The sequence below is a fragment of the Gopherus evgoodei genome, chromosome 4, assembly GCF_007399415.2.
Source record: "Gopherus evgoodei ecotype Sinaloan lineage chromosome 4, rGopEvg1_v1.p, whole genome shotgun sequence".
Taxonomy (NCBI): Eukaryota; Metazoa; Chordata; order Testudines; family Testudinidae; genus Gopherus; species Gopherus evgoodei.
In genome coordinates, this window is record NC_044325.1 from 123,874,296 (window position 1) to 123,896,581 (window position 22,286).

The following is a 22,286-nucleotide window of genomic DNA, read 5'->3' on the forward strand; positions in this document are numbered from 1 at the left end:
GAACCAAAATCCTGGATCAGACCCGGGAGAAAGTGCCCGTGTGGTCCTGGATCCATCCCCAGGTGCAGCTGCAGACAGTACATGGTCTTGCCTTCAGCAGAGGAGAGAGCCTGTCAGCTCAGGGACAGGAATTCTCTTCCCGCCATGGGCTGGACTCTCTGTGTACTGCTTGGAAACTGACATTCCCACCATGAAGGAGGCAATTGTCTGTGCTTATCCATGGGAGTGTTAGCCCACAGATCCTTCACGGCCGTGATCCCTAAATGCAGCTGTGTCAGAGCAGCTGGAGGTGGGCGATCTCTCATCAGTTGTAAATGCGTCTCCTATCAGTGATGGCTTTTACATTCCCAACGCCATGGACTAAGCCGAGTCCCTCGCTGTCACTATATCTCTGCTTATGACAATCTCACTTATCTTCTGAGCATGTGCCCCTCCCCTGCCAATACTCTCCCAAGCGCCCTGCTCTTCCATTCACTCTTTAGCCAGTGGGGCCCATATACAGTGGGAACCATAGAGTGTACTACACGTTGGGCCAGATCTTCAGCTGGCGTAAACTGATGCAATGCCATTGGCGTGAATGGGCCAGATCCCCAGTTGCTGTAAGTCAGCATTGCTCCCTTGACTCAGTGGTGGATGGGAAGGATGGTCTGGTGGTTAGAACTCTAGACTGGGCTTCAAGAGACCTGGGCTGTGCACTTACTCTGCCCTGTGCCTCAGTTCCCCATCTGTGAAATGGGATAATGCTTCCTGACCTCAGAGCAGTGTTCTGAGACTAAAACCCATTAGTGAGTGGGCAGTGCTCAGATGCCAGGTAACTACTTCGATGGGTAAGGAACCATGCCGACTGACGCCTGTTGAGGCTCTCACTCACGGCAGGGAATCCATCCTGCCTAATGGAGGGCACGGCGCGTCAGGTGTAATTCATATGTAAAGCTCTTTCAGATCTTTGGATGGAAGATGCAGACTCACTACACCAATGATGGTGATCAGAATCCTTGGGGTTAATTTGCTATTAATTCAGCCAATTCCGTGGCTGTTCACACCCTGCTCAGCACCAAGGCCCTTTTGCCTCCTGGCCTTAGCCTTAAAGATTTTCATAGCAGGCTCCATTTGCCTGCTTCCTGATTTATAGATGAATCTCATTAGCCCTCCAGAGGATTATAGACCTCTCTGTTTGCACAGCTTCATTTGCTTATTCCAGCCTTAATTGGTTGAAAAAAGTACCCACAGAAAGAGAATGAGCTGAGCAGTTCTGTTGCTTTTGCCCTTCAAGGAGCACAGGCATTTAGTTCCATTACTTCCAAAAAACCATTAACTTTGTTTTTCATCTTGTTTACCATCAAACTCCCGCTCCTCCTCATTTTAATGCACATGCATTTATTAACCTCTGGAGGCCCACAGGAGGCTACGCTAACGAGGTTGCGTCATCCGTGCAAAGCATCCTGGGATCTCAAGTGGGTGAAAACACTCACTCTTCTAGAGAGGGAGCTGAGCCTTTAAATAGCAAGGCAGGCATGCCAGTGCCCCCCCGCATAACCAGTAGGCTGGAGCTGAGTGGGCTATTCTGTAGACATGCAGAGCACAAAAATATCTGCCTAGTATTGCTTTTCCATGCAAGCAGTTGCTGTGGTTGACATGGGGATGAGTTGCCCATGAGGGAAGCTGGTTGGTGTGATCAGGAATGGGAGAGGATGGAAGCTTGGTAAATCCCTAGGAAGATGTGATCCAGACTAGGAGAGCCCCGGCTTTATACCTTCAGGAAGGGGCGATCTCCAACTGCTTCCCAATGGGACCCAGCACTTCTAGCCCTCAAAGGGCCCAGAATAACAGACTTTAAATCTGTGGCATGTTCAGGTACATGCGTGCTAGTTTGGGTTCTTTCATGGCTTTCTCTGAGCCCTGAGCAGTCAGGCTCATGACAGGTGGAGGAATACAAAATATAGTCCCAATAAAACAGCTTAAAAAATCTCTAAAGCTTTCCTAAAATGTCCAGTATCTGTAAGAGACTCAAAGGCTCAGCTGGAACTTGGTTGGGATGATGTGCCTGTCTCACCACGTGCAATGCAGCCATCCCAGACTCACTGATCAAATCTACATTCCACACCGGGCTAGCCTGCATTCCCTGTCTCTAGATGCAGAGATGAGTGCATCCCTAGTTGGTATCTGATCAAGGTCTTTCTCTGTTTTCCTTCTCTCCATTTTGGTCTGGGGGATCCTCGCTCCCTCTCAGAGGGGCTGGCCTGGAACAATTTGTATAGGAGGGTTGCTGAGAGCCATTGAACAAAACTGTAAACCTGTATATGATGGTGCCAGAGGGTGCGGCAGCACCCTTAGTTCTAGCACCTATGTATTCTCTCTCCCCTTCTTTTCTCTCTTGTGTATGTCTGGAGCCAATTTCTCTCTCTCTCTCGTCCTTTCTCCTGTCAATTGCAGTGCAGTTCTGAGATACAAATCATGCAGTAGAAGAAGCCCATCCAGATCTTCCCTAGCTCTGTCTGAGCTCTGTCTCATCCCCTGCAACCATTCGTAGCCCCTCCCACTTGGTTTGGCCCCATGTGACCTTCTACAGCCTTTCCCACTCTGTCTGGCCTTTGTCTCACCCTTTCTCAGTTCTCTCCCCCATCTGAGCTGCCTCCCATTCACCTAAGGAAACCTTTCTAGTTCCATTAAGAAACAAAACACAGCAGTGACACTCAGGGAGTGAGACAACAGGACCAGGGCCCAGGGGTATTTTTTGCCACTGTTTTCTGTACTTGGTGTATCTTAATCCTCCCATAACAGACAAGCATCTTTGCAGGGCCCTGCCCCACAGCTGCTGCCATGCTTTTGGCTGGTCCTGACTTCCGAGAAGTGCTTTACCTAGGAGCGGAGTCAGATGGCACTAGGCCTCTGCCAACGCAAAATCACCCATGCTTCTGATGGCAGCAGCTCCAACAGGATCAGACCCCATTCACTCTGTCTAGTCCTCATTGCTTTGGCTGATGTGGGCTCCCTGGCTAGTCACAGCACCTCAGTGTGCCATCTTTTGCACAGCTGGATAGACTTTAAGCCCATTCTAATCATCTAATCTGATCTCCTGCATAGCACAGGGCAGAGAACCTCACCCAGTGATTCCGGCATCCCACCCCATAACCTGTGGTAGAGCTAGAACACAATCCAGCAATGTGGGGCTCAGTCCTGCCAGGAGCTGAACACCCTCAGTGCCTAATGACTTTGAGAGGGGAATTTAGGCCACTTAGTGCACCCCACTCCCCCGCTGCAGGACTGGGACTGTAGGGTAACAGCAGTGATCCCTGGGCCATGGTCCCTCCCTCATCTGGAAGTTCAACTTCCCCCAGAGTTTCAAAACGTTCCCTTTAAAGAGTCCTGCCTGGGCTTGATCCCAGCAGATAGTGTCAGACTGAACCTGGGGGACAGAGGGCAGTTGGAGAGGGAAATGTTCTAAATGGAGATGGAGGAGTATCTGGGCTCCTTTTAGTCCAAACTAGTTGACACTGCCCTGGGGACCAAATGGATATTGTCCCAGCCTTGGAGAGGTTCCTGCATAGACTCTCTCTTCTCCCTATTTCAGCAAGGAAGGGTGTGCTTCCAGGACATTAATAATAATAACTCCATGCACTTAGCATCTTCCAACCCACGTTCTCAAAGTGCTCTACAGATACCAGGCCTCCACTGATCAGAGGGGAGACCTATGGCATCAGTCAGTGAGCGAGCGTAGTCTAGGGGTTCACAGGAGTCAGGCAGACTGGGTTCTAACCCCAGGTCTGCTACTGACTCACACTTAATATGGAGCAAGAGGTGACAGTTGCCGCTCGAGGAGACATGTCCTTGCTAGCTCTGATCAAGCTAGTGCACTACAAATGGAAGCATAGTGGTGGGAGGAGCTACCTGCCACAAGCCCAGATGAGATGCTAGGCACACACTTGGGTGGCTAGTCCCTCCCACCACAGCTACACTCTATTTTTAGCACGCGAAGGCTAGTGCGGGTTGGTCTCCGCAAGTCAGCATTTACACCTACAGCTCCAGTGTAGACATACCCAGTGTGACCTTGGGCACACGGCTGCACTGTTCCATGCCTCAACGTCCCGCTCTGTGAAGCAGGATGAAAACGCCTTTCTGTCCCGCTTTGCTGCTGGGAGGATTAAGGGCCAGAGTTGTCAAAGGCAACGAAGGGAATTAAGCGACCAGCTTTCGGATCTTTAGGTTTTCTGAAAAGCCCAGCCTTATTCAAGCAGGCCAATGTCATCAAAAGTGGGTGCCTAAAATTAGGCACCGAAAAAGCCTGATTCTCAGAGGTGCCAGCTGCTCTTGAAAACTGGTGGGATTTACAGGTGGTCGACATTTCTGAAAATCAGGCCGCTTAGTGAGGGGCCTAAAGGTGGATTCAGGTGTGTAGGGCACCTAGTTTGGGTCATTGTACCTGAATGAGATCGTCCTCCCAGCTGCAGTGTGAGACAGAAATCTATGATGAGCCCCCTTTTGAGTGGGAAACTGAGGTGCCCAGAAGCTGAGGCCCAGATCCTCAAAGGTGTTTAGGTGCCTAACTCGCATGGGTTGCACTTGCCCAAGGCCGCCCTGGAACTTCAGATGGCCTGGCTCCTACTCCATGCCTTAATCGCAGCACAATGCTCCCTCGCCGATGAATAGCGAACGATCTCTCGTGATCTATAACACAGATGCATTTAGAACTGCGAGGAGCAAGAGGAGGCTGTTTCTACCCTGGCTCCTTCCCGAGTGTCATGCTGTTTGTCCTGACCTCTCCAGCTCCCATGCCTGGCCTTTCCTGCCTCGCACAATGATCATCTGATCTCAGACACAAGCCACGCAGCAGCTTCAAATCCAATTACACAGTGCCCCTGCCCAGAGTGCCCCAGTACCTTTTTAAGCCAGCCGAGAGCGGTGAGTTCAGAGATGCGAAAGCATCTGCAAGATGCTCTCGTCAGCCATAATAAGTCGTGGCACGTATGTGTCAGAGCGGCTGCATCACACTTCAGTGGCAAAGGCACTGCTCTTGAACCGGGGTCATGACGCTATTCGTTGTCTCCACAGCACATACGAGCCTGGGGCGCACAGAACCGCTGCCCAGCAACAAAGGTCAGAAAGTCCTGCTCACTCAGAATTGAAAAGCCCTTGTGCCTCCCAGCAGGGGTGAGGTTTAAATTGGAGCTGACACTCATTCCAAAGGTCCATGCTTCTGAGTGACCGGCACTCTATTCACTTAGCCCACGCGGCTTGAGCTGGGGAAACAACAGATCAGTCGAGCCCTGGGAAATGCCTCTGATCCCCGCAGAGCTAAAGCAGAGATGGCTTGGGCCCAATGTGCTAAGCTAGGCCCTTTCCCCTCACAGAAAACCTGCCCTTTAACACCAGCTGTACAGAGGTTCCCCCGTTCGGTATGAACACTTCTTCAATTCTAGCTCCTACTACTCATTGCTTCCCATGGCAATCTGCATATGACTAAGAACCTCCAGTATCCCCACCCTCTGATCCAACCTACCAACGCTACCAGGTCAATTTCTATCCCAAGCATCCAGATCAGCTTGCATCATGGGTAATCTCCATACGCACCCTGATTTGACAGCAGCCTACTATAATCATTCTCAAGTACCAGCTCCTCAATAGCCACCTTATTCCAACTCCATCCATCTCCAGCACCAGCTCACCCAGCTGCAGTAAAGCCAGCTGCCTTCAGTAATCTACATTTCTGTGATCTCCCCTGCTAGAACCAACATGCCTGTATCCAAACACCCTGCATACCACTGTCCCCCATGGCAGCTCTCCAATGCAGAGCTGTGGATCCATTCCTCACTACCATCTCTCCAATACACACCTGCCAGAAATAGATTAGATTAGATTACAGTTAGATGAGGATAATTTCAAATACAGACAAGGGGAATTTTCCCAAACTTTTCATTACATAAATCTTCTCGTTTGGGCTGAGAAGTGTGAGAGAGAAATATCATCCTGGGATGGGGTAATTTTACAGAAAGCTATCACCTGAAATGAATGTGCTTTGGAAAGCATATAACCATAGGCTTTGCCATCCTGGATCAAACCATTGGGCTGTTTAGCATGGTATCCTCCCTCTGCTACAGCCAATACGTGATGCTTTGGAGGAAGGCCCAAATCCAGGTGAAACTCTTCCTGAAGTTGCTGGGAGATTTTCTGGAGCTGGCCAGGATGCATTTTGGCAAGTTATGCAGTGGTTGCTAGTGCAACAGTAAAATACCAACTCACCTTTATCCGCAGACCAGCTGAACTTTGGTTGTCAACAAGCCCCAGCTATCAAACCACCAAGGATCACTCTGCACTGCACACCGTTACTCCTCTCTTTCAGAACCAGGACACGTCCCATAGCCATAGCAATCCTAGTTTAATGCCCATCCTTGCCATGTTACCCAGTCTCTCTTGTCTTCCACACCGACCTTCAGCCCCTGTTCACCTGCCTTCACTTCCATCTTGTCTTCTCTGCTAACCTTCATCCCCTGCACAATCACAACTCCTGGAGGAGAGGCCATCACCAATGGGAGGGGAACTGCCCCTGAGGGATGCCTCTCTGTTAAGATGCAATTCACACTAGAGAGAGGTCTGAGACGCCGTGCATTAGATTGACAATCTTTTCTGGAGCTGATTCTCAAGTGTCCACCCATGGTGTATTCCCCACGAATAACGCAAGCTCCTCTTTCCTACTGAAAAGTGGCACCATGGTTGGTTGAATTAGGCCTGGTCTCCATGGCCAGAAAGAAGTGCCAAGTGCATTTGCCACCTTATGGAGATTCTCTGTCCAACAATATACTCTGTATTCCATGTTATCTCCAACTGGGCAGCCTGTGGCTCTGTACTGTGGGTATCTATCCCAGCCTTGAGTTGCCTCACACTCTGTCTCTAAGGTGCTGTTTTCCTCTCGGTTTTGGTTCTCATGCTTTGTTCTTCTCTCTCTCTCTTCCCTTTCTGCTTCCTGCTCTCATCCTCTCTGCGGCCGGCTCCCGCCTGGGCAGGGAAGGCCGGATGGTGGTGTTATCCCTGGTTCTGGGACTCTCGGAACAGGACGACTTTGCCAATATACCCGATCTGCAAACCGCTGGGAACCAGCAGGCGCAGAACTCTCAGGGGGACAAGAGGTATGAGTAAGGGAGAGGGTGCTTCAGCAGCAGGAGGAGAAGAGAGGGCCCCACCGAGGGTCGGAGGAGGTTGGTGGCAGCTCCCACTGCCAGTGAGAGTGGAAGGTTGGCGCAGCAGGAGGCAGGGAACGCCAAGCAGCTCGGGTGCTGGGCACAGTGCTGTTTCAAAGTCGTGTGGCAGGCTCCCTTGTCTTTCCCTAGTACCTAGTCATGGTGTTTGCATCCCTGTTGGGGAAGCGCTGGGGTCTGGGAATCACACCTCCCTCAGGCAGAAATGAATTGTCCTCATCCTCCTTCTTCCCTTCCCTTCTGCCACCTCCCCCGCTCCATTCACCTCCATGTGTCATCCCCTCCTCTCTCTTCTGATGGGTGTCAGGGAGCAGGGTGATGGCCACACCGATTCCCGCCTTTAGCATCCTCACACTGCTTAGCTAAGGAAGATGGGAAGCGAAGACGTGAAAGGAGAGGAGTTGAAAAGATCTAGGGGAGAGAGGGGAACAAGACCAATAGAATGGAGAGGGACGAGAGGAGGACCTCAGGGCAATTTGTGGTCCACTGGGCTCGTTAGTCAAGGACATGGCAAGTCCCCCAGTCTCAGTTCCTTGGTGCATTATCAGGTGGTATTGGTTGTGGTCACTCAAAGGTGCTGTGTGCTTCAGCAGAGAGCTGGAGAATGACCTCCTGCCAGGAAGTTCCTGGCTTCATTCAATCCCCTGTACACCACATCCTGGAGAACCAAGACCTCCGTGATTGGAATCCCAGCCCCATAAGTTAAGGGGAACTTTGCCATTGACTTCAGTGGGGTCAACATTCCATCCCATGCATTTAACGTAACTCCGCAGTGTTGGCTGGCCTGGGGCAGGGGTAGACAATGAAGTGCAGGGAGGGGAGGGAAGAGTCAGTGAAGAGGGAATCTACTGCTCTCATGCCATTCTCCCGAGAGACCTGACACAGTCACTAGTATTTGCACATTACACCCAGAGAGGTGACAGCCACCCCATTGTCTGTTGCCAAATACACCTCCTATGGTAGCACATGCCCCTGGGCCACCGTCCTGGCCGCTGAGCTGTGATCTGAGAAGTACCTTTGTTTCCCAGCAAAGAGTCCTGTGGCACCTTATAGACTAACAGACGTATAGAGCATGAGTTTTCATTGGTGAATACCCACTTCATCGTCACATGCATCCAATGAAGTGGGTATTCACCCATGAAAGCTCATGCTCCAATACATCTGTTAGTCTATAAGGTGCCACAGGATTCTTTGCTGCTTTTACAGATCCAGACTAACACGGCTACCCCTCTGATACTTTGTTTCCCAGGATCCCAGGGTTTCTTTCTGGCTACAGGGATGGCAGGATATTTTCTAGTAGCTCTGGGGCTAAGGTTTCCCTTCCTCTTGCTGCCAGCTGCAGGGACCGGTGGCAAGCAGCTGCTTTCACTGCTCCTGACTGCCACTCCCTGGCTTCTGGCAGCCTCTCCTCTCCTGGGCCCACAGCTGGCTCCTGGGCAGTATGGAGACCCCAGGGAGGAGGGGCCCAGGGCTGCAATGGGACAAAATAGAGGGCAGATTGTGGGGAGCCTGGGAGACTCCAGGCTCCCACTTTCCCATCACCCCTTTCCTCAGGCTGCTCCAAGCCCTCTCCAATCTCCAGTAACGCTCCAGGCTCTCTCCTTACAACCTCTTTCACTCCAGCCTCCTCCAGGTGAGCCCTGACTCCCTCCTGGTTCCCCGCGCCCCCCCAAGGCTCAGCTTCTGAGGTGCTGGGGCACTGCCCCATCTCCCCTCACATCAGTGCAAGAAACATCCCATGTGGGCAGATGTGCAAGCACCTTGGCAGCCATGAGTCAATGGTGGGGTGACTGAGTGTTTCAGGGCAGTGAGCTCCAGGAGGCTGAGTCTCTTCTCACTCTTTACCAATGCAGCCCCTGACCTATTCTGGAGTCACTCCAGATTCACCCCAGGGAAGGATGGGAAACAGGCCTTAGGTCTGTGGGGAGCTTTCATACCATAGCTATGTTTACACTGTCATCAGGGACTGATTACCGCTTGTGTAGACATAATCGCGCTAACTCTGCTCTAGCTAGCTCGGTGCGCATAGCAGCGAAGCTGCAGCAGCATGGACTGCAGCACTGGCTAGCCGCCTGAGTACGTACCCACACTGGCTGGCCTTCAGGTGGCCAGCCCATGCTGCTGCGGCTTCACTGCTATTGGTAGCTCAGCTGGCTAGATCACAGCTAGCTCCACTGTGTCTATGCGTACTGCAGCGTAAATATACCCTGTGAGTTTTATGGATCATGCCTGCGCTGCAGGGGCATCCGCACAGCCCTGCCTAAACTCCTTGAGTCCTGCTCTGGGAGGCACAAGGCTCAGCATTGAGTCTGGGGGTTGAGTCATGCTTTTTTGGGCTGTTCCAAAGTCCTGGTCAGGAAACTGGGGGGAGACACCCCCCAGAACGTTATACCCTGATCTTTCCATTGCCTAAGCCACATGGCCAGGAAATCTGCCAGCATCCTTTTGCCTTTCTGCTGCTCCCCAGCAAGGACTGCTTCCCCTGCTAGCTACCTGCTGTCCTCGCGGGGGGAGAGGGAGGGGAGTGATGTGAGAGCCACAAGCCCCCACCCCGTCTCCTGTGTGGTTTTGTGCCATCTCATTCCCCTGCTGGGATTAGGAGGGGAGGGGGCCTGGCTGACTGGAGGCAGAGGCCTCGAGCAGCTCCAAGTGCGTGTTAAATTCCATCTCTAGCTGCGAGGAGGTGTGAAGAAGGAAGGAGCCGGTTCCACATGATCAGTGTGTTAATTAGCTGGCACCGTTCTCACCCGCACACTATTTATACCTCGCTGTGGTTATATTTCACTACATATTTTAGCACTTCCAATATGATCATCTAATTGCACAGTCTGTCCCTATCTGACGTTGTTAGCGGGGGTGGGCTGAGCATGTCCCGCCCAGATCACCACAGCCCAGAGAGAGCATCCCCTGCTGGCACGTGTGCATTCTGTGCACACTGACCTAGGAGCTGATCCCCCACTGGGCGCTCAGCATGCTCCAATCTGGAGAGAGCGCCCCCTGCTGATACCATTCTGTACCTTCCATCTTGGTCCTAGGAGAATAGCCTGCCCTCCCTCCCACCCCGCACTCTCCTTCTGACTTGGTGAGAGCACCCCTTGTAGTGCTAGGGAGGCAAGTCCCTTCTCCACAACCTGAGGCCTCATGAATCTGTTTATGGATTAATTTAAGGAAACGTTGCCCACACATACCTCGTCTTCCCCAGCAGACAGAGATGGGCCAGTGGGGAGGCATACATGGGAGAAACTGCAGTGAACAAACATGGGGACAATTCCCCTCATCCCAGGAAGGAGTGTGTATGAGAATTTGAAAGTAGAAGTAAGCTTGGGTGAAAGTGATCATGAAATAATAGAATTTGCAATTCTAAGGAAGGGTAGAAGGGAGTACAGCAAAATAGAGACAATGGATTTCAGGAAGGCGGATTTTGGTAAGCTCAGAGAGTTGATAGGTAAGGTCCCATGGGAATCAAGACTGAGGGGAAAAACAACTGAGGAGAGTTGGCAGTTTTTCAAAGGGACGCTATTAAGGGCCCAAAAGCAAGCTATTCCAATGGTTAGGAAAGATAGAAAATGTGGCAAAAGACCACCTTGGCTTAACCACGAGATCTTGCGTGACCTACAAAATAAAAAGGCATCACATAAAAAATGGAAACTAGGTCAGATTACAAAGGATGAATATAGGCAAATAACACAGGAATGCAGAGGCAAGATTAGAAAGGCAAAGGCACAAAATGAGCTCAAACTAGCTATGGGAATAAAGGGAAACAAGAAGACTTTTTATCAATACATTAGAAGCAAGAGGAAGACCAAAGACAGGGTAGGCCCACTGCTCAGTGAGGAGGGGGAAACAGTAACGGGAGACTTGGAAATGGCAGAGATGCTTAATGACTTCTTTGTTTCGGTCTTCACTGAGAAGTCTGAAGGAATGTCTAATATAGTGAATGCTTACGGGAAGAGGGTAGGTTTAGAAGATAAAATTAAAAAAGAGCAAGTAAAAAATCACTTAGAAAAGTTAGATGCCTGCAAGTCACCAGGGCCTGATGAAATGCATCCTGGAATACTCAAGGAGTTAATAGAAGAGGTATCTGAGCCTCTAGCTATTATCTTTGGGAAATCATGGGAAACGGGGGAGATTCCAGAAGACTGGAAGGGGGCAAATATAGTGCCCATCTATAAAAAGGGAAATAAAAACAACCCAGGAAACTACAGACCAGTTAGTTTAACTTCTGTGCCAGGGAAGATAATGGAGCAGATAATTAAAGAAATCCTCTGCAAACACTTGGAAGGTGGTAAAGTGATAGGGAATAGTCAGCATGGATTTGTAAAGAACAAATCGTGTCAAACTAATCTGATAGCATTCTTTGATAGGATAACGAGCCTTATGGATAAGGGAGAAGCGGTGGATGTGATATACCTAGACTTTAGTAAGGCATTTGATACGGTCTCACATGATATTCTTATAGATAAACTAGGAAAGTACAATTTAGATGGGGCTACTATAAGGTGGGTGCATAACTGGCTGGATAACCGTACTCAGAGAGTAGTTATTAATGGCTCCTAATCCTGCTGGAAAGGTATAACAAGTGGGGTTCCGCAGGGGTCTCTTTTGGGACCGGCTCTGTTCAATATCTTCATCAATGATTTAGATGTTGGCATAGAAAGTACGCTTATTAAGTTTGCGGACGATACCAAACTGGGAGGGATTGCAACTGCTTTGGAGGACAGGGTCAAAATTCAAAATGATCTGGACAAATTGGAGAAATGGTCTGAGGTAGACAGGATGAAGTTCAATAAAGATAAATGCAAAGTGCTCCACTTAGGAAGGAACAATCAGTTTCACACATACAGAATGGGAGGAGACTGTCTAGGAAGGAGTATGGCAGAAAGAGATCTAGGGGTCATAGTGGACCACAAGCTTAATATGAGTCAACAGTGTGATACTGTTGCAAAAAAAGCAAATGTGATTCTGGGATGCATTAACAGGTGTGTTGTAAACAAGACAAGAGAAGTCATTCTTCCGCTTTACTCTGCGCTGGTTAGGCCTCAACTGGAGTATTGTATCCAGTTCTGGGCACCGCATTTCAAGAAAGATGTGGAGAAACTGGAGAGGGTCCAGAGAAGAGCAGTGAGAATGATTAAAGGTCTTGAGAACATGACCTGTGAAGGAAGGCTGAAGGAATTGGGTTTGTTTAGTTTGGAAAAGAGAAGACTGAGAGGGGACATGATAGCAGTTTTCAGGTATCTAAAACGGTGTCATCAGGAGGAGGGAGAAAACTTGTTCACCTTAGCCTCCAATGATAGAACAAGAAGCAATGGGCTTAAACTGCAGCAAGGGAGATTTAGGTTGGACATTAGGAAAAAGTTCCTAACTGTCAGGGTAGTTAAACACTGGAATAAATTGCCTACGGAGGTTGTGGAATCTCCATCTCTGGAGATATTTAAGAGTAGGTTAGATAAATGTCTATTAGGGATGGTCTAGACAGTATTTGGTCCTGCCATGAGGGCAGGGGACTGGACTCGATGACCTCTCAAGGTCCCTTCCAGTTCTAGAGTCTATGAGTCTTTGTGTATTTGTATGTGTGTAACCCCAGGGACAGTCCCTCTCTTGCCCCAGAAGGATCCACTGGTGGATGTATGTTTAAACGCCACAGAAATTCCTCTCTTACCCTGACCAGGCCTGTGGTTGTATTTAGGTTCTCCTCAGCACTGTAGCAGATCTTGCTCCTGGTCTTAAACTATTGCCTTTAATGGAAGTCTTTTGCTGGACTTGACTTCCACTTGGTGCACAACAGCTTGGTCCATGGGATGGTGCTTGCAGTCATCCAGCCTGAGACAAGAGGGGTGGAGAAGGACAACTCCAGCAGAGGCCTCGTGCCCATTATTCAAAACAAGGATTTGCCCTGACCCTAAGCAGCCTACCCTGAAAGCTCAACATCTCATCATAGATGACGAGGTCCAGTCAGTGCCCGACTCAATTGCCCAGATCGTCCTCAATGGCCAGTTCTCAGTGCTGCTAAGCCGCAAGGGCCAGTGAATTTGGGGTGTCCATACTTAGAAAAGGGGACTCACTTCTGAGACACACACCCACACTGACCACATTCTGCTGGCCCTAGGTCTTTGCTGCAGGCTCCTCTAGCCACAGGCATTTGCTCTTGGGTTTGCAGTGGGAGTTAGCAAGCAGGGGGCATGCTCCTGAAATTGTGTGCGAGGGGGAAAGGTTGCGCTGTTAGGTCCAGCTGGAATAGGGCACTGTCTCTATTAGGAAGAATCAGCCTGTCCTTACAGAGACCCTGTCATTCATGAAAACAAAGAGCTGCAAGAGGGGATTTTGGGGAGAGGTAGATTGGCTCTGTCTAGCCATCCTGGAACCTTGACCAGACAGGACCAGTCTCACCTCCCCTGTGCAGTGCGGGGATGGGATGGGGGTCCCTCGGGAGCTGGATTTCTTGGGGAGGTGATCAAATTGTCCATGCTCTGCAATCTCCTCCTCTTTCTCTGCAATGAGTGAGCTCATCACCCACTCCTTCCCTTCCCCTCACTGCCTCTCCATATTCCCTCTCTGATAGGCCCAGGCACCGCCTGCCATTCTCAGCCTCTTGGGCCCCCATCTCCCAGCCTGTTTCCCCTGCATCTTCCTAGTGACCCCATTTTGCCCCCCCTCCATGCCCCCCCTCCATGTCCTCCTAACTCCTGTTCTCCTCATACCCCATTAGCCTGACATCGATCCTGAGTAAGATAATGGAGCGGCTGATACAGGACTAGATTAATAAAGAACTAAAGGGGGATAATTAATAATTAATTCCAGTGAACACAGGTTGATGGAAAATATAGCCTGTCAAACTAACTTGCGATCTTTTTTTTGATTAGATTACAAGTTGGATTGATAAAGGTAATAGTGTTGATGTTATAGACTTAAGAGTTCTATAAGGCATTTGATTTGGTACCACATGACATTAAAAAACTAGAATGATATGAAATTAACATGGCATATATTCAATGGATTAAAAGCTGGCTCACTGATAGGTCTCAAAATGTAATTGTAAGTAACAAGCAAACAATTCACATTTTACTGTGTAATGTAAATGTGTACAGCCAGGAACAAAGGACATAGGCAACCCTTACAGGTTGCGGGACTCTATCCTGGGAAGCAGTGACTCTGAAAAAGATTTTGGGTCATGGTGGATAATCAGCTGAACATGAGCTCCCAGTCCAATGCTGTGCCCAGAAGGGCTTATGTAATCCTTGGATGCATAAACAGGGGAATCTTGAGTGGGAGCAGAGAAGTTATTTGACCTCTACTTTTGGCACTGGTGTGGCTGCTGCTGGAATGCTGTGTCCAGTTCTAGTGGCCACAATTCAAGAAGGATGTTGATAAATTAGAGAGGGTTCAGAGAAGAGCTATGAGAAAGAATAAAAGATTAGAAACTGTGCCTTATAGTGCTATACTCAAGCACTGTAAGGTCTATTTAGCTTAACAAAGAGAAGAGTAAAGGGTGATTTGATCACAGTCTATATCTATATGGGGAACAAATGTTTAATAATGGGCTCTCCAGTCTAGCAGAGAAAGGTATAACATGATCCAATGGCTGGAAGTTGAAGCTAGACAAATTGAGACTGGAACTAAGGCGTATATATTTAACTGTGAGGGTAATTAACCATTGGAACAATTTATCCGGGGTCATAGTGGATTCTCCAGCACTGACAATTTTTAAAGCAAGATTGGATGTTTTTCTAAAAGCTCTGCTCTAGGAATTATTTTAGGGCAGTTCTATGATCACACTGGTCTCTTCTGGCCTTGGAATTGATGACAGTGATAGGCTCCTGCTCCCCCCACACTCTCACCTCTCTCCCTGTTCCCCCCACTTTTATTTCCTGTTCCCCCTCACACTCTCCCTTCCTCCCTGTTCCTCTACATCCTCCCAGCCCATCTATTGCTCCCCCCACAAGCTCCCCTGCCCCTCCAGTCTCAGTGGGATATAGGGAGATGTAGCTTGTGGGGGCCGGTGTGGTGGGAGGGAGGGGTGCTAAGGGCTCCTGAGGCTTGGGGTCCACAGAAGGACCTGTGTTTCTTTCTCTCTCTCTCTCCCATTACCCCCCATCCCAGCACTTCTGTTCACAGTGGTCATGTGGTGTATCACATTGTAATGTGTCCTCCTTTCCCTTCTCTCTGCTTCTTCCTTCCAGCTCTGCTGCTGCTGCTGCTGCTGCTCAGCCCTGTCCCCCTGTCAGCCCTGGTGGCACCAGTCCAGTGCCTAGTACTGTCGGTGTGGTGGTTGCTTTTCGTTTACTAATTTCTCTCTGTGTCTCCTTCTCTCCCCTCACTCTTTCTTCCCATTTTCTCTCCCCTCAGGAGGCAGGCCAGGCCCTGTGGTGGAAGTTGCTGCTCTTCCCTTGTCTCTCTCTCTCTCTCTCTCTCTCTCTCTCTCTCTCGCTGTCCTGTGAGCTCCGCCGGTGCTAACCATTTCCCAGATAGCTTTGCAGCTGCCTCGATGCGCTGGGGTTGACAGAATACCTCTGAATTGTTCACACCTCCAGCTATCAATCACACACTTTCTCTCTCTCTTTGTTTTTAACCTGACTTTACCTTTCCAGCTATTTCAGTCTCTTTCTTTATCAGTGTGTGTGTCATTCTGTCTGTGAGTGTATTGGCGTGTCTGGATCTCTGTGTGTGTCAGTCTGCCTGTGAGTGGATCAGTGTATCTAGATCTGCCTGTCTTATGCTGTCTACACGTGTATTGGTGCATCTGGATCTTTGTGTGTGTCAGTGGCTCTAGGTATATGTGTGTCACTGTATGTGTCTCTTAGTCTAGATCTGTGTATCTATCTGTGAGCGTATCAGTGTGCCTGGATCTAGGTGTGTGAGAGAGACTGTGTGTGGATGCCACTGTCTAGAAGATTTAGGCGTGTGTCACTCAGTCTGTGAGTGTGTCAATAGGTATCTGTGTCTGTGTCTGATTCTGTGTGTTTCTTTGAGGAGTTTTTATGCATTTGTTTTGTGTCTCTGCATGTGGGTCTGTGTGTATGTGTGTCTCTGTGTGTATTTCCCTGCATGTTGGTGTGTCTACATTTTTCTCCCGTGTGCGTCTCACTGTATGCCTGTGTCTCCCTGTTTGCCTGTCTCTCCATTGCTGTTCTATTTCCATGTACACTGAGCAGCATGTGGGCTTGTGCGTGTCTCCTCTGTGCCTTTTCCAGTGTTCTGCTCCTGTGCCCTCATCCCTTGGATCTCTCCTTACTCCCAATCATCTCCTCTTGCAGCATCTGCGCTGGGACTGCTGCTGTCAAACCCCCCAGCACTGCTGTTCACTGCACCTAGCAATCCAGCTGCTGTCACAGAGAGGCCATTGAATTGCTAGGCCAGGACAAGCATAGCCAGGACCTCCCATGTGTGTATGTGAATGAACACCAGGCCATTCGGGTCCTGGCTGTCCCGGTCCGGAGAGACGGCACCATCACCATGGTCAGGAAAATGGAGGAACCAATGAAGGCTGCTCCTTAGTGTCTCTACAGGATGGGTTCATCCCTGCTAGTGTATCAGGGGTGGATCTGGCTTCCTGGATGTCTGGGGAAGATGTCCGGGCTGACCCAGCCCTGCTCCCAGTGCTATATGGTTCTGCCCAGCTCACAATTAGGGACAAGAAGGACCAGTGAACCCACAGATCCTGGGAGGGAGGAACAAGCCTCCAGCTTGTGTGCTTTGTCCAGCTTCTAGAGGCAGAAAGAGGGAGAGATGGGAATGGGGGAAGCCAGCGGGAGAGGCAGGGTAGGGGAGATATTGGCAGTCTAGCAGAGGGGTGGCATACGCCTCTTCAGAGGTTAATATGCGGCTCCTCGCATAGGCGCTGACTCCGAGGCTGGAGCTACAGATGCTAACTTTCCAATGTGCTGTGGGGTGATCACTGCTCAACCCGCTGCTCTGCCCCAGGTCCTGCCACCACACCGCCCCTTCCCCCAAGGCCCCTGCCTCTTCCGCCAAGCCTGCCATGCCCTCGCTTATCCGCACCAGAGCCTCCTGTGCATTGCAAAACAGCTGATTGCGATGGGCAGAAGGCGTGGGGAGGGAGGGAGGTGGGGCTGCCGGTGAGCTGGAGGCTGGAGGGGGGTAGCGGATGGGGGGCTGTGTCTCTTTGGCAATGTTCATTGGTAAATTCTGGCTCCTCCTAAGGCTCAGGTTGGTCACCCCTGATCTAGCATCTTTACAGAGAGGCTCCTGGAGTCAGCACCTACTGGGATCAGACCCTTCCCAGGCATGGGCAGGGGAGCCATGGACAGGAGGGCGAGGCCCTGCTGACAGACACTGAGCAAGGCCTATCTGCATGTGGGAGACCCTACATTCACTTTCCTAGTGGGGTGGTGAGTCCTGGCAAGGCTACTGCAGCTCACATGGCAGGGTGCTGAGCAAAGGAGGCATAGCCAGGCAGCTTACCCCAGCACCATAAATGAGAACCGCCAACACACCAGGAACTGCAATCGGATGTCACATGGGGGGGCGTGCGGCTGCCACAGCCTGGCTGTGAATCACAGGCCATAGTGGGGCTGCCAGGACCTGGCTGTGGGTTACAGGCCATAGTGGGGCTGCCAGGACTGGGCTGGCATGGACTCACAGCTGCAGCATGGCTGCCATATTGCTGGCCTGCGAGCACTGGGGGAGTTTGTCCCATTGCCGCTGGCCTGCAGAGCTGACGTTCTGTAGCACCTGGCACTCGGGTTCCCCCAGGTGTTCTGCATGTGCCGGAGCTGGCAGACAACTCATCTGTCAAGCCAGTGCCTGCCTAGCGGAAAAAGCAAACAAGGCAGCTGCCTCTTTGTGAGAGGGAGCGTGTGTGTTCACAGAGGTTAATGGGTATGAGAGGCAGGGGAGGGTGTCAGTGGAAAGATGCAGAAGCAATAGCTTAGGCTCTGCCTCCACTCCCCCATCTCTTCCAGTACAAGACAGGAGGGCCTGGAGTGCCCAGGTCCGCATCCAAGGGGTGGGAATTACTGGAGGCTGGGGAGACATGAAGGCCTCTATCTGTAGGGCCAGAGCAAGACGGAGGCAAGGACAAATGGGATCAGCACCAGGCTGAAGGCAATAGTGAACAAGATGGGCAGAGGCCCATCTGAGGGGCATGCCTGGATCCATGGTTATGAGTCAAATGTGTGAGAGTTATGAGGAGAACTCTCTCAGGGCCAAGTGGGTGAGGAGTCACCCAGGGGTGTGAGGGACACACAGGAATGTCTCAGGGGATGCTGAGGGGGATCTTGGCATCAGGATACAGCTGTGATAGAGAGCAGCTGAGGCTGCATTGGCACGGCCTGACCCACAGCTCGGACGTGGCACTCTGCCCCCTTCTCTTACATACTGCTCTTCTCTCCCTAGGTTGCCATCTGGAGGCAAGATGGTGAACACAGCCCCTATGCCCGGGCAGACCCAGCATGATGAGTCTGACCGCAAAACAGAGCCTCGCTCATCCGTCTCGGACCTGGTGAACTCCCTGACCAGTGAGATGCTAATGGTGAGTGCAGGCCAGAACCTCTGTGCCTTTCACTTGGAGATACCCCTGATCCTATCTGAACTGCCCTATGCCCAATACTCCTGCTCCACTCCCTATAGTGCCCCCTGCTGGGACTGGAGTAGCTAGGAGCTCCCCCACAGCCAGCACTGCTACCCCATTTCTGCAGCCTGGCTACATCTCCACTGAAAACCAGTCACTGTGGGTCCAGTTGTGCCCTTGGCTGCAGGGCTCAGTGGGTGACACTGCAAAGAGCACTCTGGGAACTTTAAGGCTCAGGGTTTGCCAGGCTGTTCTAGGCCCATGTTTCAGGGACTGTTGCCAAGACATTGAAGGCTACCAAACCCTACAGGGGTGATAGGCAGGTTGTTCTAGGCTCCTGCTTTGTTCTGTGCTGTTCCCAATATGTTCTAGACTTGCACTCTCTTTGGGGGCAAAGAGCAGGTTGTTCCATATTCCTGCTTCATTCAGGGATCATGGAAATGTTCTAGACTCACATTTTCTTTGTGAGTAATGGGCAGATTGTTCTAGACTCATGCTTCATCCAAGGGTCATTGCTGAGATGTTCTAGGCTCCTGGTTCTTTGGGGTGACGGGTAGGTCATTCCAGGCTCACACTTGGTTGGGGGATCTCCACTGGGATGTGCCAAGCTACCGTTCCCTTCTGAGCCAGTGCTGGGACATGGCTAAGTGGGGGTTCAGGCCAGACTTTGTTCCCCAAACCCTGTGTATTCATTTCCCTGGAGTCAGCCCTGACAAGCCCTTCATTCAGGGAGCAGGCAGCACAAAGCCTGCCACATGCACAATAGTGGCAGGGGCACCTGAGACAGAGCTGGCCAGGCTCATTCATCTCGCGGACAGCTCTCTGTTCCTTTGTGAGGGCTGAGCAAACCCCAGATGGCCTCCAGGGGCACCCCCTTGTCACAGAGTTGGGCAGTGTGCTGGATCAGCAACTGTGAAGCTCTCACTCGGCTCCTTGCTGACAGGAGGCCGGGATGCAGCTGAAGTGGCTGTGTGTGTTCTGGCACCTGCCCAGCTAGGGTGACCAGATGTCCCGATTTTATAGGGACAGTCCCGATATTTGGGGCTTTTTCTTATATAGGTTCCTATTATCCCCCACCCTCTGTCCCGGTTTTTCACACTTGTTGTCTGGTCAGCCTATGCCCAGCGTAGATGAAATGAGTAAATAAACCTTCTCCAGAGCTCTGTGCTGAATCCTTAGTGAGGCAGGACGGGGAAGAGAGAGACACCAAGCCCAGGATTCTCAAGCATCTCAGGGAGGCCAGGGGGAGCTTTGCACTAGAGTAGGCAAGAAGGGAAGAAGGTGCCCAGCCAAGGGGGAGGCACCACTCTGGATGGAGGATGATATATCTATTTGTTAGGGAGGGGTTTTATTTGCCATCACTATTGATGGAGCTAATGACATGCTGAGAACACTCAGTGTCAGGATTGCCCTTCCCATGCATTCAAAAATCACACGATTCAGCCTATGCATTCAAAGATCATCCCCCAAATCATGAGATTGGCTAAAGAAATCACAAGATTTCAAAAATACTGTATTTGGGGTTCTTTTCATTTCTTGTCTGGCTTTGGAGTATTCAGGGGGCCATATTTTCAATCTTTTCTGTGCTGCCAGGAGGGCAGGAAACTTGCTTTGTTTTTTTAAATGAAAGATGAGAGTCTCATAGAAGCCCCTATTTCCAGGAACTAGGGCTTTGAGAAATATGCCAAGAAACTCACTAAAGTTTGCAACCTTGAGATTAGAGGAGTTGCAAGCAAACCATGCGGACAGAGAAGAGAGACAAAGGTGCTAACCTTAGACATGCAGGCAGCAAATAATGCCTCTTGGGAAGATACCAACCATTTGTGGGTGGGAAGAATCTGGAGCAGGGATGTTCAGTGGGGAAGTTCCCTCTAAGCTGCGCAGCCAGGTGGCCGCCCAGCAGGCTATCAAGTGCCCCTACTGCCTCGCTGCTCCTACCCTCTGCCTTGGAGCCCCTGGCCAGCTGCTCCCGGGAGCCTCTTGCTTGCTGTGCAGAGTGGGGAGGGGGAAAGGGGCACTGATGTCAGGGTGTCCCCTTCTCCCCCCCCCACTGTACCCCATCTCCACAGAGCTGGGGGGGGATACGACAGAGCTCCGGAGGGAGCTTGCTGGCAGCTTTTGCTGTGTCTGAACAAGCAGGCTTCAGACTGCTGAGCTACTTAAAGGGCAGCTTACTTAAAGGGGTAGGGTGTGTCTCTCTTTGTCACACACACACACTGTGGGTTTCTCTGGCACACGCACACACACACACTGTGTCTCTGTCACATATACACAGCATGTCTCTCTCTCTCTCTCTCTCTCACACACGCACACACAGTTTTCACACTCACCTCCCAACACATACTTGTTGTTACAGCTGTATTAGTACAGCTGTATAGGGCCAGCGCTGCAGAGTGGCCACACTTACAGCAACCAGCGCTGCAAGTGGTGTTAGATGTGGCCACACTGCAGCGCTGTTGGGCGGCTTCAAGGGGGGTTCGGGGAACGTGAGAGCAAACCGGGAAAGGAGACCAGCTTCGCCGCGGTTTGCTCTCGCGTTCCCCGAACCACCCTGCAAACCGCAGGGAAGGAGACCTGCTTGCTCGGGGTTCCGGGAACGAGAGAGCAAACCGGGAAAGGAGACCAGCTTCGCCGCGGTTTGCTCTCGCGTTCCCCGAACCACCCTGCAAACCGCAGGGAAGGAGACCTGCTTGCTCGGGGTTCCGGGAACGAGAGAGCAAACCGGGAAAGGAGACCAGCTTCGCCGCGGTTTGCTCTCGCGTTCCCCGAACCACCCTGCAAACCGCAGGGAAGAAGACCTGCTTGCTCGGGGTTCCGGGAACGAGAGAGCAAACCGGGAAAGGAGACCAGCTTCGCCGCGGTTTGCTCTCGCGTTCCCCGAACCACCCTGCAAACCGCAGGGAAGGAGACCTGCTTGCTCGGGGTTCCGGGAACAAGAGAGCAAACCGGGAAAGGAGACCAGCTTCGCCGCGGTTTGCTCTCGCATTCCCCGAACCACCCTGCAAACCGCAGGGAAGGAGACCTGCTTGCTCGGGGTTCCGGGAACGAGAGAGCAAACCGGGAAAGGAGACCAGCTTCGCCGCGGTTTGCTCTCGCGTTCCCCGAACCACCCTGCAAACCGCAGGGAAGGAGACCTGCTTGCTCGGGGTTCCGGGAACGAGAGAGCAAGCCGGGGAAGGAGACCAACTTGATTACCAGAGGCTTCCTCCTTCCACGGAGGTCAAGAAAAGCGCTGGTAAGTGTCTACATTGGATTACCAGCGCTGGATCACCAGCGCTGGATCCTCTACACCCGAGACAAAACGGGAGTACGGCCAGCGCTGCAAACAGGGAGTTGCAGCGCTGGTGATGCCCTGCAGATGTGTACACCTTCAAAGTTGCAGGGCTGTAACTCCCTCACCAGCGCTGCAACTTTCTGATGTAAACAAGCCCTTTGTCACACACACACTGTGGGTTTCTCTGGCACACGCACACACACAGTGTCTCTGTCACATATACACAGCATGTCTCTCTCTCTCTCTCTCTCACACACACACACAGTTTTCACACTCACCTCCCAACACATAC

The 22,286-nt window shown here is 51.2% G+C and overlaps 1 protein-coding gene across 4 annotated transcripts in view; it reads left to right on the plus strand.

The window, feature by feature from the left end:
* Positions 1–22,286, plus strand: part of SYT7 (synaptotagmin 7) — a 167,552-nt gene that overhangs the window by 114,292 nt on the left and 30,974 nt on the right. For 3 of the 4 annotated variants that reach the window (XM_030560843.1, XM_030560844.1, XM_030560845.1), the window contains 2 exons: positions 6,999–7,121; positions 18,546–18,681. In XM_030560843.1, the coding sequence (XP_030416703.1) occupies positions 6,999–7,121; positions 18,546–18,681 (259 nt within the window). The remainder of the gene's footprint in view (positions 1–6,998; positions 7,122–18,545; positions 18,682–22,286) is intronic. The other variant, XM_030560846.1, reaches the window with a different exon arrangement.